The 17,274-nt window shown below is 44.3% G+C and overlaps 1 protein-coding gene across 1 annotated transcript in view; it reads left to right on the top strand.

The window, feature by feature from the left end:
• The window catches only part of ttc39c (tetratricopeptide repeat domain 39C), a 116,340-nt gene that overhangs the window by 81,227 nt on the left and 17,839 nt on the right, over window positions 1–17,274 (top strand). Inside the window, exon 9 of the mRNA XM_078541168.1 lies at window positions 7,649–7,758. Within this exon, the coding sequence (XP_078397294.1) occupies window positions 7,649–7,758 (110 nt within the window). The remainder of the gene's footprint in view (window positions 1–7,648; window positions 7,759–17,274) is intronic.

Genomic DNA, 17,274 nt, shown 5'->3' with positions numbered 1-17,274 from the left:
CACACTAAAGCATCTCTGCATCCTCCTCACGGCTCACCCTTCCACCCAGCCTTTGTGTCATCTGCAAATTTGGATATATTACATTTAGTTCCCTCATCTAAATCATTAATATATATTGTGAATAGCTGGGGTCCCAGCACCGATCCCTGCGGTACCCCACTAGTTACTGCCTGCCATTCGGAAAAAGACCCGTTTATTCCTACTCTTTGTTTCCTGTCTGCCAACCAGTTTTCTATCCATCTCAGTACACTACCCCCAATCCCATGTGCTTTAATTTTACATGCCAATCTCTTATATGGGACTTTGTCGAAAGCCTTCTGAAAGTCCAAATAAACCACATCCACTGGCTCCCCCTCATCAACTCTACTCGTTACATCCTCGAAAAATTCCAGTAGATTTGTCAAGCATGATTTCCCTTTCATAAATCCATGCTGACTCTGTCCGATTCTGCCATTGTTTTCCAAGTGCTCAGCTATTAAATCTTTTATAATGGACTCTAGAATTTTCCCCACTGCTGACACCAGGCTGACTGGTCTATAGTTCCCTGTTTTCTCTCTGCCATCACTTTTTAAATAGTGGGGTTACATTGGCTACCCTCCAATCTGTAGGAACTGTTCCAGAGTCTATAGAATCTCTGAAGATGTCCACCAATGCATCCAGTTCCTTAAGTACTCTGGGATGTAGATTATCAGGCCCTGGGGATTTATCAGCCTTCAATCCCATCAATTCCCCCAACACCATTTCCCTACTAATACTGATTTCTTTCAGTTCTTCCCTCTCACTAAACCCTGTGTTCCCCAACATTTCTGGTATGTTATTTGAACCCTCCTTTGTGAAGACAGAACCAAAGTATGTTATTTAGCTGGTCAGCCATTTCTTTGTTCCCATTATAAATTCCCCTGTTTCTGACTGTAAGAGACCTACATTTGTCTTCACCAATCTTTTTCACTTCACATACCTATAGAAACTTTTACAGTCAGTTTTAATGTTCCCTGCAAGCTTACTTTTGTACTCTATTTTCCCCTTCTTAATCAATCCCTTGGTCCTCCTTTGCTGAATTCTAAACTGCTCCCAATCCTCAGGTCTGTTGTTTTTTCTGGCCAATTTGTATGCCTCTTTCTTGCATCTAATAGTATCTCTAATTTCCCTTGTAAGCCATGGTTTGGCCACCTTTCCTGTTTTACTTTTGCGCCAGACAGGAATAAACAATTGTTGCAGTTCACCCATGCGCTCTTTGAATATTTGCAATTGCCTATCCACCGTCATCCCTTCAAGTAATGTTTCCCAATCCATCATAGCCAACTCGCGCCTTATACCATCGTAGTTCCCTTTATTAAGATTCAGGACCCAAGTCTCAGAATCAACTATGTCACACTCCATCTTGATGGAGAATTCTATCATATATTATATGAAGAGAGACTGCCTTCTTCAAGACTTTTCCTTGTGATATTATAACATTACTAAGTTTGATCCTTGTCCATAAAAGATGAGCTCTGCCCTTAGATGAAAGATTTTTTGCCATCAAACCACCAGAAATAGTATTGTCTATTCCCTGAATAACATGAGAATGGATGGAGTGGACCATCATGGAAGTGTGGTGTGTGGATGATGCTTCTTAAAACTCCTAGAAAGGTTGTCTTTCCTCTACAGCGTTTATGCTCCACACACATCATAAACACTGCTAAGTAGGGCAGGATTGGAGAATGGGAAGTCTTTATGGGAGACCTACCATATAGGCAAAGAATAAAGCCAGACAGTAACATAACCAAGGGATTGGGGTGGGGGCAGACTACTCCATCTTACCACATAAGAAATGTCAGAATGGATACTTGTTTTATCATAGGATCATAGAATGGTTACAGCACAGAAGGAGGCCATTCAGCTTATCATGTCTGTAGCTCATCATATCTGTGCTGGTCCTCTGAAGGAGCGTTTCAGCTAGTGCTGCTCCTCTTCCTTTTCCCCATTGCTGTAAAAATTTTTCCTTTTCAGATAATGATTCCATTCCCTTTTGAAAGTTTCAATGAACCTGCCTCCACCACACTGTCAGACAGTGCATTCCAGATCCTAACCACTCGCTGCGTGAAAAAGTTGCTCCTCATGTTGCCATTGCTTCTTTTGCCAATTAGAGCAGCCCCAACCTGTTCAATCTTTCTACATAACTGAAGTTCCTCATTCCTTGAACCATTCTCATGAATCTTTTCTGCAACCTCTCTAATGCCTTCTCATTCTTCCTAAAGCGTGATGCCCAGAAATAGACGCATACTCCAGTTGAGGCTGAACCAGTGTTTTATACAGGGTTATCATAACAACTGTTTCTATCTCCACAGATGCTGTCAGACATGTTGAGTTTTTCCAGCAGTTTCTGTCTTTATTTAACATAACATCCTTCCTTTTGTACACTATGCTGCTATTGATAAAGCCTAGAATATTATATGCTTTATTAACTGCTCTCAACCTTTCCTGTCACTTCAATGATTTATGCCCATATACACCCAGGTCCCTCTGCTCTTGCACCCCGTTTAGAATTGTACCCTATATTGACTATGTGATCTCCCTACAAAATGAATTGCTTCAAACTTCTCTGCATTAAATTTCATCTGCCAGTTGTCCGCCCATTACAACCTCTCTGTCCTTTTGAAGCTCTACACTATCTTTCTCATGGTTCACAATGCTTCCAAGGTTTGCATCATATGCAAATTTTGAAATTGTGCCCTGTACACCCAAGTTCTATGTCATTAATATAAATCAGGAAGAGAGGAGTCCCACACCGATCCCTGGGGAACTCCACTATAAACCTTCCCCCAGTCCAAAAAGCAGCCATTCATCACTACTGTTACTCAGCCAATTTCACATCCAGGTTGCTACTGTTCCATTTATTCCACGAGCTCTAACTTTGCTCATATGCCTGTTGTGTGGCACTTTATCAAATACCTTTTGGAAGTCAGTGTACATCACATCAACAGCATTACCCTCATCAACCCTCTCTATTAACTCATCAAAAATCCCAAGCAAGTTAATTAAAAACAATTTGCGCTTAACAATTCCATGCTAGCTTTCCTTAATTTGCCCACGTGACTTAATTTTCTTCCCGAATTATCATTTCTAAAAGCTTCCCCATCACAGGGTTTAAACTGACTGGCCTGTAGTTACTGGGCTTATCTTTACACCTTTGTTCAAACTTAGTGATGTGGGAGACATAACTATGGGGTGGGACTTCACCAATCCAGGGGTATTCCTGTTGGGAAAGTGATGTGTGCTGTCCAAAGGCAACTGAGTAAACCCCAAATTAATTAGTTTAATCCCCCCCGCCCACCCTGCCCCAGTTCCACCCTATCTATCTTGGCACCAACTCACCAGGAATTTGAGGCCATAAAGAGACAAAAATTTGATTTGAGCTGCAAGTACTTCAGTTATTGATGCATTGATTGCACTATGACCTATGACTTGTTACAACAAGGCTGGTGGACAGACTTCTAACAGAAGCCATTTTAGGCTTATTCATTCATGGGATGTGGGCTTCGCTGGCTGGGCCAGCATTTATTGCCCATCCCAAGTTGCCCTTGAGAAGGTGGTGGTGAGCTGCCTTCTTGAACCGCTGCAGTCCATGTGGTGTAGGTACACCCACGGTGCTGTTAGGAAGGGAGTTCCAGGATTTTGATTTAGCGACAGTGAAGCAATGGCGATATATTTCCAAGTCAGGATGGTGAGTGACTTGGAGGGGAACTTCCAGGTGGTGGTGTTCCTATCTATCTGCTGTTCTTGTCCTTCTAGGTGGTAGTGGTTGTGGGTTTAGAAGGTGCTGCCTAAGGAGCCTTGGTGAATTCCTGCAGTGCATCTTGTAGATGGTACACACTGCTGCTACTGTGTGTTGGTCGTGGAGGGAGTGAATGTTTGTGGATGTGGTGCTAATCAAGCGGGCTGCTTTGTCCTGGTCGGTGTCCAGCTTCTTGAGTGTTGTAGGAGCTGCACTTATCCAGGCAAGTTTGGAGTATTCCATCACATTCCTGACTTGTGCCTTGTAGATGGTGGACAGGCTTTGGGGAGTCAGGAGGTGAGCTACTTGTCACATGATTCCTAGCCTCTGACCTGCTGTTGTAGCCACAGTATTTATGTGGCTAGTCCAGTTAAGTTTCTGGTCAATGGTAATCCCCAGGATGTTGATAGTGGAGGATTCAGTGATGGTAATGCCATTGAACATCAAGGGGCGATGGCTGGGTTCTCTCTTGTTGGAAATGGTCATTGCCTGACATTTGTGTGGTGCGAATGTTACTTGCCACTTGTCAGCCCAAGCCTGGATATTGTCCAGGTCTTGCTGCATTTGGGCATAGACTGCTTCAGTATCTGAGGAGTCGCGAATTGTGCTGTCAATTGTGCAATCATCAGCGAACATCCCCACTTCTGACCTTATGATGGAAGGCCATTGATGAAGCAGCTGAAGATGGTTGGGCTTAGGACACTAACCTGAGGAACTCCTGCAGTGATGCTCTGGATCTGAGATGACTGACCTCCAGCAACCACAACCATCTTCCTTTGTGCTAGGTATGACTCCAACAGTGGAGAGTTTTCCCCCTGATTCCCATTGACTCCAGTTTTGCTATGGCCATACTTGGTCAAATGCTGCCTTGATGTCAAGGGCAGTCACTCTCACCTCACCTCTGGAGTTCAACTTCTGGAAATGTAGCACGGTAAAGCCTATTGCTCCCATTAATTCTGCAATGTGAATCAGGTGGCATCATGAGTTCAAGGACCAGCTGTATCACCTCTGCTTCTTAGGATGTATCCCGGTTTCCATTCAAAGGTAGCTCCTCATTTCCTTTGGGACAAGAAATTGCCATTCCTCTTATTCATCCACTTTATTAATCTGGACTAAGATGCTTGTAGGGCCATAGTTGTTAAATATTAATTGTACCAAATTCCTCTCCAAACACGTGCTTACATTTTGTTCCAAGATCCTAGGAACATCAGGTTCCAAACACTTCCAAAATGGATAGTGGAGTGTGTTCTTTGTTGCTGTGACACCTCCAAAAGTCCAAGTGGATCCATAGAGGTTACTTTACCAGTTCCACAGCAGTTACTTGTGCATTGCATTATAGTAGAGAATAATACAACTCAGCAGGAGGCCATTCAGACCATTGTCCTTTGCTATCTCTCTTCAAGAGCTCAGTTTGTTCCACTGCTTGTCCTTTTCCCCCATAGCCTTACAATTTTTTTTCTTAATAGTCAGCCACATTGCTGTGTGTCTGGAGTCCCATGTAGGCCAGACCAGGTGAGGACAGCGGATTTAGCAATTTATTACAATGTTAGTGAACCAGATGGGTTTTTACAACAATGGGCAACATTAGACTTTCAATTCCAGATTTTTTAAAATTGAATTCAAATTCCATCATCTGCCTTGGCAGGATTCGAATCCGGGTCCCCAGAGCATTACCCGGGGTCCCTGGGTTACTAGCGACGATACCACTAAGCCATTGCCTCCCCATGACCGAAAGTTTAGTCAAATAAGTAGGCTTTAAGGAGCATGTTAATGGAGGAACATGAGGTAGAAAATTTTAGGGAGGAGATTGCAGGACTGAGGACCCAGGCAGCTGAAGGCACTTCAACCAGGGTTAGAGCGATGGTAATTGGAGATGCACAGCAGGACTGGAGCAGCCCAGATTTCCGCGGGTTGTAGGACTGGAGAATGTCTTAGATATAGGGAGGGGCTGAGAGGACAAGGAGGGATTTGATAACAAGGATGTTAATTTTGCCTAGGAGCAGAACTTTAAATGCCATCTATTTCAAAGTATTTTTTTAACTTAAAAACAACTCTAATGGAATCCTGCCAATTGTGCCGTAGAATCATGATGTTGCATATCATTACTGAGCATGTTATCTTGGTAGAGATGAGTAACTTTAAAAAAAGAAATTTAAACTCCCAGTTATTAACTGAAAGAATTCCATCACAAGATTTCACATTTTAACACAAACTTTTACTGTGCAAGACAGCACCACTAACTTAACACCGTTTCGTAAACACTTATTCTTTAAACCTGAAAATCTCAACCGAAAACCTCTCTTTCTACTTTTCTTTCCACCCAAGAGTTCCCCTACACTTTACAGGATCTTGAGTGTTCCTTCACTTCCCCTGGGACCAAACCAAGGTATGCCACAGTTGTCAGGTATTCACTTTGATTCCCCTCAGTGTTGCTGCTATTCTGAGGTATGTGATTTCTTGGGGTCCTTCGGCTAGCATCTGGCTAGGTGAACCCTCCAACGTTCCTTTAGCACCACACAATTGTGGACTCCCCAGCTCAAGCATGGGCCTCCCTGTAAACCTGCTTATTGTCTTCAAATCAGAAATAACTCTTTGGGCAGGATTTTTCCCTTGGCGGGGATGCTCAGCAGGGGCGGCCAATTCAGGCCCTCCCAGCGTGGAACGCAAGCAGCAGAGCTGAGCGCTGCCTGTGCGGGTGGGGGGAGATGGGCGAGCGGGCCAAGTGCGCAGTTCGCGCATGCATGAGAAAGAGCTGCCTCAGGATGATTGAAGCACTGTGTAAAAGAAAAAATAATGAAGAGAATAAAAATTTAATAAAACGTGCCCCCTCATGTGACTGTCACATGAGCTGGGGCATGTTTTTAATTCTAAAATAAAGTTTTTATCCGCTCGTGGATGAGGTTTCCTAAAAAATGTAATGGCTGTTTGGCCTTTTCGCCTGCCTGCCAACCGTAAGGTTGGACGGGCAGCGTAAATTTGAATTTAATTAGATTGTTAATGGTCTTAATAGGCCTTTTAATTATCGGTGGGCGTGCAACCAACTCCGGTGTGCGCTCGTCGAAGGAAATGTCACAAGACTGAGCGATGACGTCGGGACGCATGCCTGACGTCATCGTGCGCCATTTTACACTCGGGCGTGTCGGCTGCGTGCCCACACACTGAGCGTAATATTCTGCCCTTAGTTTCTGATAGCCCTCTGCTACTGGTCTACTACTCCTGAAAGATCCTTTCTCTGCCTCCCCAAAACTGCTCCAGACCCAGACTCCAACTGCCTGTTTCTGAGAGAAATCACGCAGGTAAAACCTAAAACCAAAATAAAACTCCCTGAAATCTAGCAACACGGCAACGTGGCACATCTGAGATGTCCCAGATAGCGATTTAAACTACTTATCTCCAAGCCACCCCTTTGTTCTGGGAAGCCATATAAATAATTTAAATCCCTTATTGAGGCAGCTGTAAACATCCCATCTCCACTAAGAAGTTTAGGGGGGGTAGCCCATTGTTTAGTTTACAATACTTCCCACTATGACCTTATAAAACAAACATTGGCCACCCTCTGATTAGCAATTATTTTACCAGCTTCTCAAACCCAGGCATTTTCATTTGCCTTACATTTAAAATGTTCAATTCCCAAGCCAAAAGTTATACTCCTAAAGCCAATGATTATTTGAATATCCATTGGATATTCGCAACAAATGAGAAACAGCATCAACACACTCAGAACGATAGATTACTGTTTAGTAAACATTCGTAGAAGTTAATTGGGGTATGGTCCATTTCTTATGACTGCCTTTTCACTCCTGTTTCACTTTTACTTTATTTGCTGCATTGTTGCATATTGAAATTTTGAGCTGATAGACTTACAAAAATCCTGTTTTATTTGTAATCCAGCATGCCAGGGAGCAACAGGTGAGACTGACAAGGCACAAGAAGTGTTCATAGAAGTCCAGAAGCTTTTCAGAAGGAAGAATAATCAAATTGAGCAATTTTCTTTCCGAAAGGTAGGCTGACAGAATTCAGTTTTTTTTTTAATTTGACAAATTGTTAGATGAATAAATGCTTCTGTAAAATACTTGAGTGAAGATTTGAAATGAATATCCACGTTATACAATAGATGGGGCTTTGGAAAGTTGCAGCAGCAATGATGCCATCAAGGGATATTTTCAGCAGGCACACTGATGCCACATGGACAGATACTCCACAGTCTCTGTTCCCGCATTTCAACTTTGAAAGACGGCAAGGGAGAAAAAAACATCAACATTGAAATGGTTGAACAAATCCAGCCAATCTTTTTCCTTAAATAACCTCCAAGCATGAAAACTGCAATCAAAATTGGGGAAGGAATTGAGTCAATGTAATTTAAACGTTTTTTAAAAAAATTGGTTCATAAGACTTAATGGGTTAAGCCTCACTGCAAAACAGCACCCCTGACAACATGGCACTTCCTCATTACTGCACTGCACATAGATTATAAACTCAGATCTGCCGTGGTGGCTGAAATCTGCAATCTTCTGATTTAGCTGAGAATGCTAATAGCTGATCTAAGCTGACATGAAAAGGGGACGTTTGTAACTTGCAAGCTGGTGAATTGGATTTGGTAATATCAAGTTTTATTTCCAGTTTGAAATTCCAGTTGCAATATTTGAGATGCACAGTCTTTAGTAGATTTGTCTTTCAAAAATGTTTTAAAAATTTGCAGTCATTAGATTTCATAACTTCACTTTTGTGACTTGTTTATTTTTTAAATGTTTCCCTTGTAAATACAAAGATCCAACTGGGCCAGTGTTGCAGTAAAATTGTATTATAAATAGTTTTGAAAATTGTCCTGAGAGTTTTATGACCTTGGCAAATACATGCTTTTAATCGACAACACCCCCCTCGTACCGTAAGAGTTACCTTGAACAAATAGGTACCTGCAGGCATTTTATTTAGACTTTCACCATTTATAGTTTTTTTAACACACCTTTTCAGAGATGGATTGTGTCAACATTTTATTGACTCCTTAGGCATTTAATAAACTCCGGAATTTAAAAAGTCTGTTCCTTGAATTGTAGTAATCCAGTAGATGTAGTGTAATTGGATTTCCAAAAGTCATTTCATAAGGTGCCACATAAAAGGTTATTATACAAAATGAGAGTTCATGATGTTGGAGTAAAATCTTTTGAAGTCCCCACTGCTGTACCAAAAGAAGAAAAGATCATACTTCTGGGGGGCTTGAATGCCAGGGTTAGCCGTGACTCCAATGTCTGGAAGAGGAACCACTGGAGAAAACAGGGTGGGAAAAGCCAATGGAAATTGTGTCCTCCTGCTGACAATGTTTGCTCAGCATGGCCTTGTTATTACAAACACCTGTTTTCACCAGAAGGACAAATACAAAGCCAAATGGAAGTACCCTAGTGAAAGGTCTAAAGGTGGATAAATCACCTGGACCAGATGGATTACACCCCAGAGTTCTGAAGGAGATAGCTGAAGAGATAGTGGAGGCGTTAGTGGTGATCTTTCAGGAATCACTGGAGTCAGGGAGGGTCCCAGAGGACTGGAAAATCGCTAATGTAACCCCCCTGTTTAAGAAGGAAGTGAAGCAAAAGACGGGAAATTACAGGCCGATTAGCCTGACCTCGGTCGTTGGTAAGATTTTAGAGTCCATTATTAAGGATGAGATTTCAGAATACTTGGAAGTGCATGGTAAAATAGGGCAAAGTCAGAATGGTTTCATCAAGAGGAGGTCATACCTGACAAATCTGTTAGAATTCTTTGAGGAGGTAACGAGTAGGTTAGACAAAGGAGAGCCAATGGATGTTATCTACTTGGACTTCCAGAAGGCCTTTGACAAGGTGCCGCACAGGAGGCTGCTCAGTAAGATAAGAGCCCATGGTGTTAGAGGCAAGGTACTAGCATGGATAGAAGATTGGCTGTCTGGCAGGAGGCAGAGAGTGGGGATAAGGGGGTCCTTCTCAGGATGGCGGCCGGTGACTAGTGGAGTTCCGCAGGGGTCAGTGTTGGGACCACAACTTTTCACTTTATACATTAATGATCTAGATGAAGGAACTGAGGGCATTCTGGCTAAGTTTGCAGATGATACAAAGATAGGTGGAGGGACAGGTAGTATTGAGGAGGTGGGGAGGCTGCAGAAGGATTTGGACAGGTTAGGAGAATGGGCAAAGAAGTGGCAGATGGAATACAACATGGGGAAGTGTGAGGTCATGCGCTTCGGTAGGAAGAATAGAGGCATAGACTATTTTCTAAATGGGGAGAGAATTCAGAAATCTGGAGTGCAAAAGGACTTGGGAGTCCTAGTCCAGGATTCTCTTAAGGTTAACTTGCAGGTTGGGTCGGTGGTTAGGAAGGCAAATGCAATGTTGGCATTTATTTCGAGAGGACTAGAATATAAAAGCAGTGGATGTGCTGCTGAGGCTTTATAAGGCTCTGGTCAGACCACATTTAGAATATTGTGAGCAATTTTGGGCCTCATATCTCAGGAAGGATGTGCTGGCCCTGGAGAGGGTCCAGAGGAGGTTCACAAGAACGATCCCAGGAATGAAAAGCTTAACATATGAGGAACGTTTGAGGACTCTGGGTCTATACTCGATGGAGTTTAGAAGGATGAGGGGGGATCTGATTGAAACTTACAGAATACTGAAAGGCCTGGATAGAGTGGACGTGGGGAAGATGTTTCCATTAGTAGGAGAGACTAGGACCCGAGGGCACAGCCTCAGAGTAAAGGGAAGACCTTTTAGAACAGAGATGAGGAGAAACTTCTTTAGCCAGAGAGTGGTGAATGTATGGAATTCATTGCCACAGAAGGCTGTGGAGGCCAGGTCATTGAGTGTATTTAAGACCGAGATAGATAGGCTCTTGATTGGTAAGGGGATCAAAGGTTACGGGGAGAAGGCGGGAGAATGGGGTTGAGAAACTTATCAGCCATGATTGAATGGTGGAGCAGACTTGATGGGCCGAATGGCCTAATTTCTGCTCCTATGTCTGATGGTCTTATGGCCTAAAGCACTGGCACCTCCTGGATTATGTCATTGGTCGAGTCAAAGTGATATCTGTATCACTCTATCCATGTGGGGGACCGGTGCTTGCTGGTGAACACCTAGCACCAAGAAATCGCAAGACCGAAAAGTCCAAAGGTGCGATCAACATCTCCGTCTGAAAGCAGTTGGACAGAGGAGAGGAATTCCAAGTGCAGCTCATGACTAATCTGGAAAATTTTAACATGTGCAACTCAATTTTAGAACAGTGGGATCATGGGGAGGTGATGGTGTAGTGGTCACTGGATCAATAATTCAGAGACCCAGGGTAATGCTCTGGGGACCTGGGTTCAAATCCAGCCACGGCAGATGGTGGAAATCAATTTCAATAAAAATCTGGAATTAAAAGTCTAATGATGACATGGAACCATTATCGATTGTTGTAAAAACCCATCTGGTTCACTCTTGTCCTTTAGGGAAGGTAATCTGTCATCCTTACCTGGTCTGGCCTACATGTGACTCCAGACTCTCAGCAATGTGATTGACTCGACAAGCCACTCAGTTGTAACAAACCACTACAAAGTCTCAAAAAAGGAATGAAACTGGACGGACTACCTGGCATTGACCTAGGTACCGGAAACGACAACGACGATCACAACCCTGTCGACCCTGCAAAGCCCTCCTTACTAACATCTGCGGGCTTGTGCCAAAATTGGATAATGCCCCAGACACCACCATCACCATCCCTGGGTATGTCCTGTCCCATCAGCGGGACAGCAGAGGTGGCGGCACTGTAGTATACAGTCGGGAGGGAGTTGCCCTGGGAGACCTCAACATCGACTCTAGACCCCGTGAAGTCTCATGACGTCAGGCCAACCATGGGCAAGGAAACCTCCTGCTGATTACCACGTGCCGCCCTCCCTCAGCTGATGAATCAATGCTCCTCCATGTTGAGCACCACTCGGAGGAAGAACTGAGGATGGCAAGGGTGCAGAATGCACTCTGGGTGGGAGACTTCAATGTCCATCACCAATAGTGCTCAATAACAGCATTACAGACCCAGCTGGCCGAGTCCTAAATGAAATAGCTGCTAGACTGGATCTGCGGCAGATGGTGAGGGGTCCAACAAGAGGAAAAAACATACTTGACCTCATTCTCACCAATCTGCCTGCCACAGATGCGTCTGTCCATGAAAGTATCAGTAGGACTGACCACCACACAGTCATTGTGGAGACAAAGTCATGCCTTCACTTTGAGGATACGCTCCATTGTGTTGTGTGGCACTACCACTGTGCTAAATGAGATAGATTTCGAACAGATCTAACAATTCAAGACTGGACATCCATGAGGCGCTGTGGGCTATCAGAAGCAGCAGAATTGTACTCGAACACAATCTGTAACCTCATGGCTTGGCATGCCCCCCTGTCTAACATCAAGCCAGAGGATCAACCCTCATTCAATGAAGAGTGTAGAAGGGCATGCCAGGAGCAGCACCAGGCATACCTTAAAATGAGGAGTCAACCTGCTGAAGCTATAACACAGGGCTACTTGCATGCCAAGCAGCATAAGCAGCAGGTGATAGACACTAAATGATCCCACAACCAACGGATCAGATTTAAGCTCTGCAGTCCTGCCACATCCAGTCGTGAATGGTGGTGGACAATTAAACAACTCACTGGAGGAGGAACCTCCACAATTATCCCCATCCTCAATGATGGAGGAGCCCAGCACATCAGTGCAAAAGATAAGGCTAAAGCATTTGCTATAATCTTCGGCCAGAAGTGCCGAGTGGATGATCCATCTCGGCCTCCTCCGGAATTCGATTCACTCCATGTGATATCAAGAAATGGCTGAAAGCACTCGATACTGCAAAGGCTATGGGTTCTGACAATATTCTGGCAATAGTACTGAAGACTCGTGCTCCAAAACATGCCGCGCCCCTAGCCAAGCTGTTCCAGTACAGCTACGACACTGGCATCTAGCAGGCTGTGTGGAAAATTGCCTAGCTCTGTCCTGTACACAAAAAGCAGGACAATTACAACCCAGTCTACTCTCCATCATCAGTAAAGTAATGGAAGGGGTCATTAACAATACAATCAAGCGACACTTGCTTAGCAATAACCTGTTCGCTAACGCTCAGTTTGGGTTGCGCCAGATCCACTTGGCTCCTGACCTCATTACAACCTTGGTTCAAACATGGACAAAAGAGTTGAACTCCAGAGGTGAGGTGAGATTGACTGCCCTTGACATCAAGGTAGCATTTGACCGAGTGTGGCATCAAAGAGCCGTAGCAAACCTGGAGGCAATGGGAATCAGGGGGAAAACTCTCCACTGGTTGGAGTCATAGCTAGCACAAAGGAAGACGGTTGTGGTTGTTGGAGGTCAGCCATCTCAGCTCCAGGACATCACTGCAAGAGTTCCTCAGGGTAGTATCCTCGGCCCAACCATCTACCAGCTGCTTCATCAATGACCTTCCTTCCATCATAAGGTCAGAAGTGGGGATGTTCGCTGATGATTGCACAATGTTCAGCACCATCGCGACGACTCAGATAATGAAGCAGTCCATGTCTAAATGCATCAAGACCTAGACAATATCCAGGTTTGGACTGACAAGTGGCAAGTAACCTTCGCGCCAAATAAGGGTCAGGCAATGACCATGTCCAACTAGAGAGAATCCAGCCATCGCCCCTTGATAATCAATGGCATTACCAGCACTGAATCCCCCACTATCAACATCCTGGGGGTTACCATTGGCCAGAAACTGAACTGGACTAGCCACATAAATACTATGGCTACAAGAGCAGGTTAGAGGCTAGGAATCATGTGACGAGTAACCCACCTCCTGATTCCCCAAAGCCTGTCCACCATCTGCAAGGCACAAGTCAGGAATGTGATGGAATACTCCCCACTTGCCTGGATGAATGCAGCTCCCACACCACTGAAGAAGCTGGACACTGTCCAGGACAAAGCAATCCTTTTTATTGGCACCATATCCACAAACATTCAAGTCTCCACCACCAGTGCACAGTAGCAGCAGTGTGCATCATTTACAAGATGAACTGCAGGAATTCACCAAGGCTCCTTCGACAGCACCTTCCAAACCCACGACCACTACCATCTAGAAGGACAAGGGCAGCAGACAGATGGGAACACCACCACCTGGAAATTCCCCTCCATGTCACTCACCATCCTGACTTGGAAGTATATTGCCGTTCCTTCACTGTCGCTGGGTCAAAATCCTTGAACTCCCTTCCAAACAGCACTGTGGATATACCTATACCACATGGACTGCAGTGGTCCAAGAAGGCAGCTCACCACCTTCTCAAGGGCAATTAGGTATGGGCAATAAATGCTGGCCTGCCAGTGAAGCCCACATCCCGTGAATTAATAAAAAAAAATGTCAGCTGTACCAAACCTCCTGTGCCCAGACCGTTGAGTTTGAGTATCGTCGCCACCAGGACTGGTTTGATGAAAAAGATGGTGAAATAGATGAACTCCTAAATCAAAAACACCCAGCCTTCATTGTCTGGTTGAACAACCCAACGTCACAAGCCAAGAAGGCAGCATTCTAACAGATCAAGGCTGACACCCAAAGACAAAGCCAAAAGATAACACATGACATGGGAAGAGCCTGAGAGATCCAACAATAGGCTGACCATCACGATGTGAAGATTTTTTTGAAGCCACCAGGGCCGTCTATAGGTCGAGGTCAAATGGACAAAATCCCCTTTGCTCACAGGGTTGATTCTCTCAGCTTAAAGATGTGAATGCCATCAGTCAGCACAGGAAAGAACATTTTCAACAGCTCATCAATCATGAATCCATGGGTGAACCACCTTTGACGGGAAGCTGCAACAGGCAATCAAACGGATGATAGAAAGAACAAAGCCTGAGACCCCAATGGTATTCCAGCTGAAATTTTCAAAGCTGTGGTGATGTTTGCTCATTTCTATGCACTCACCAGGTCAGAGGCTGAGTGGCCCTTGTGGAACCCAAACTGAGCGTCACTGAGCAGGTTATTGCCAAGCAAGTGCCTCTTGATAGCACTGCTGATGACCACATCTTGAATACTGTGAACAGTTTTGGTCCCCTTACCTAAGCAAAGATTTACTGGCATTGGAGGCAGTCCAGAGAAGATTCACTAGGTTAATCTTGAGTATGGAGGGATTTTCTTATGAGGAGAGATTGAGTAGGTTGGGCCTGTACTCATTGGAGTTTAGAAGAATGAGAGGCGACCTTATTGAAACATATAAGATTCCTAGGGGGCTTGACAGGGTAGATGCTGAGAGGTTGTTCCCCCCTTGTGGGAGAGTCTAGGACCAGAGGGCATAATCGCAGAGTAAGGGGGCGCCCATTTAAGACAGAGATAAAGAGGAATTTCTTCTCTGGAGGTAGTGAATCTGTGGCATTCTTTACCGCAGAGGGCTGTAGAGGCTGTGTTGTTAAGTTTATTCAAGACTGATTTTTACTTAGTAAGGAAATCAAGGGTTATGGAAAAAGGCAGGAAAGTGAAGTTGAGGATTATCAGATCAGCCATGATCTCATTGAATGGCAGAGTAAACTCAATGGGCCAAATGGCCTAATTCTGCTCCTACGTCTTATGGTCTTTTGGATGATTGTTTTGAAGCTAAGGTAACAAAAGTGCTGGGCTCTAGAGATTGCCAAAACACTTAAAAGAAAATCGCAGTTCAAAAGGTTACCCATGTTTGTTTAATAGAGTCCAAATAGAAGAGATGGAGCTATAAAACATCAGGTGGGCTTAATTTGCTGGAGAGCAAGAGATCTGATGTCAACATTTCTTGCAAGGAAGTGCAGTCCAGAGAGATGTTTTGTTTTGGGAGTTAGAGCTAAATTAGTTTGAAAGTAGTCAGTGAACCCTGAAAGGCTATGTCATCATGGAGAGGGGTGGAACTTAAGAAGGTTCTCTAGTTTCAATTTATCTGTGTTCTACAGAAGGGGAAGAAACTGGATACCAAAAAGGTGCTGCTGTTAGCAGGCTCCAGACAGTAAGGGCTCGAAGAAGCCCTGGGAGCTATTCAGTGCAGCTGAGGGTTGCAGTTTGGACCTCGTGTGGTTTTCAGCTCAGTGAGAAGTCCTGGGAGCTGTTTGGTGCAGTTGGGGATCAGAGAGGTCTTGGAGAACTGAGAAGGTGGTGGAAGATCACTGGCTCCATAGATGACAGGGCTCAGACCAGCCCTAGGAGCAATTTAAAGCTTGGTGCATCTGGAGACTGGAGTTCGGAGGAACCCGGGGCAATGCCAGCTTAGTGGAGCTACCGGCCTGCGAAAGAGTTGAAATTGTGCTGGTGATTAGAGCCTGAAATGTAACTTTGCAAATCCCATGGAACGCGTTGTGAGGAGAAGCAATTGAACCTCCGGGAGGTGAGCAGCCATTGTGCAGTCCAAGTCAGAGCGACTTTTGAGGGAATTCAGAGGTTAGATCTGCGAAAGTGTATGAGTTAAGTCCCGCATGAGGGAAACAGTTTTAGCAAGATTTTGTGACTCTCACTGGTCGCTAATGTCTGGGTGGTATGCTGAGAAATCTGTGGGATCTGTCTTGGTCGAATGTTCCATTTCATGTGCAGTGTGGTGTGTTTGACCACACTTTGCCTGTCGATTCATATTTACCTCATGTTAATTCTGAACGTTGGAGCATAAGATAGATGTGAGGCATTAAAACCCAACAGGAAAATGATCCAACCTTGGCTAACAAGAGAAATTAAAGATTGTATTAAATCAAAGGAAGAGGCTTATAAAGTTGCCAAAAAGAGGAGCAAACCTGAGGATTGGGAGCTTTATTTAGAATTCAGTAATGGAGTATCAAGAAACTGATGAAGACAAAACAGAATATGGGAGTAAGCTAGCAAGAAACATAAAAACAGACTGTAAAAGCTTTTATAGGTATATAAAAAGGAAAAGATTAGCAAAGACAAATGTGGGCCCATTACAGGCAGAGATAGGAGAATTTATAATGGGGAATAAGGAAATGGCAGAGGAACTAAATAAATATTTTGTCTGTCCTCATGGAGGAAGATACAAAAATCCTCCCAGATATACATCGATAAAGAACCAAGGGACTAGCAGGAATGAGGAATTGAAAGAAAGGGTGAGATAAGTGGATATGGCGTACTTGGAATTTCAGAAGGCTTTCAATAAGGTACTACACAAGAAGTTAGTAAACAAAATTAGAGCACATAGGGCAGAATTTTATGAGTCAGCGAGCGGGGGCGGGGCCCGCTCACCGATGGGTAAAATGATGCGCGGTGAGGTCAGGGGGAACTCCTGACGTTACCGCGCCCCATTTAAATTTTCAGGAAGGCGGGAGCGCAGCCAAATCAGCTGTGCACCCACCGACCTATCAATGGCCAATTGAGGCCATTGACAGGGTCAATTAAGTAATTAAAGGACCTTCCCGTCCAACCTTAAGGTTGGCAGGCAGGCCAGGAGCCCCGGCGGGAACTAGAAAAAACATGAAATCTCATCCACCGGCGGGATGAGGTTTCATATCGGCTTTAAAAAATTTTAATGAAGATTTCGTAAAAAT

Source organism: Cetorhinus maximus, chromosome 4 (genome assembly GCF_964194155.1).
Source record: "Cetorhinus maximus chromosome 4, sCetMax3.hap1.1, whole genome shotgun sequence".
Lineage (NCBI taxonomy): Eukaryota > Metazoa > Chordata > Chondrichthyes > Lamniformes > Cetorhinidae > Cetorhinus > Cetorhinus maximus.
The sequence above is the reverse complement of the archived record's forward strand: the minus strand, read 5'-3'. Positions and strand labels throughout refer to the sequence as shown.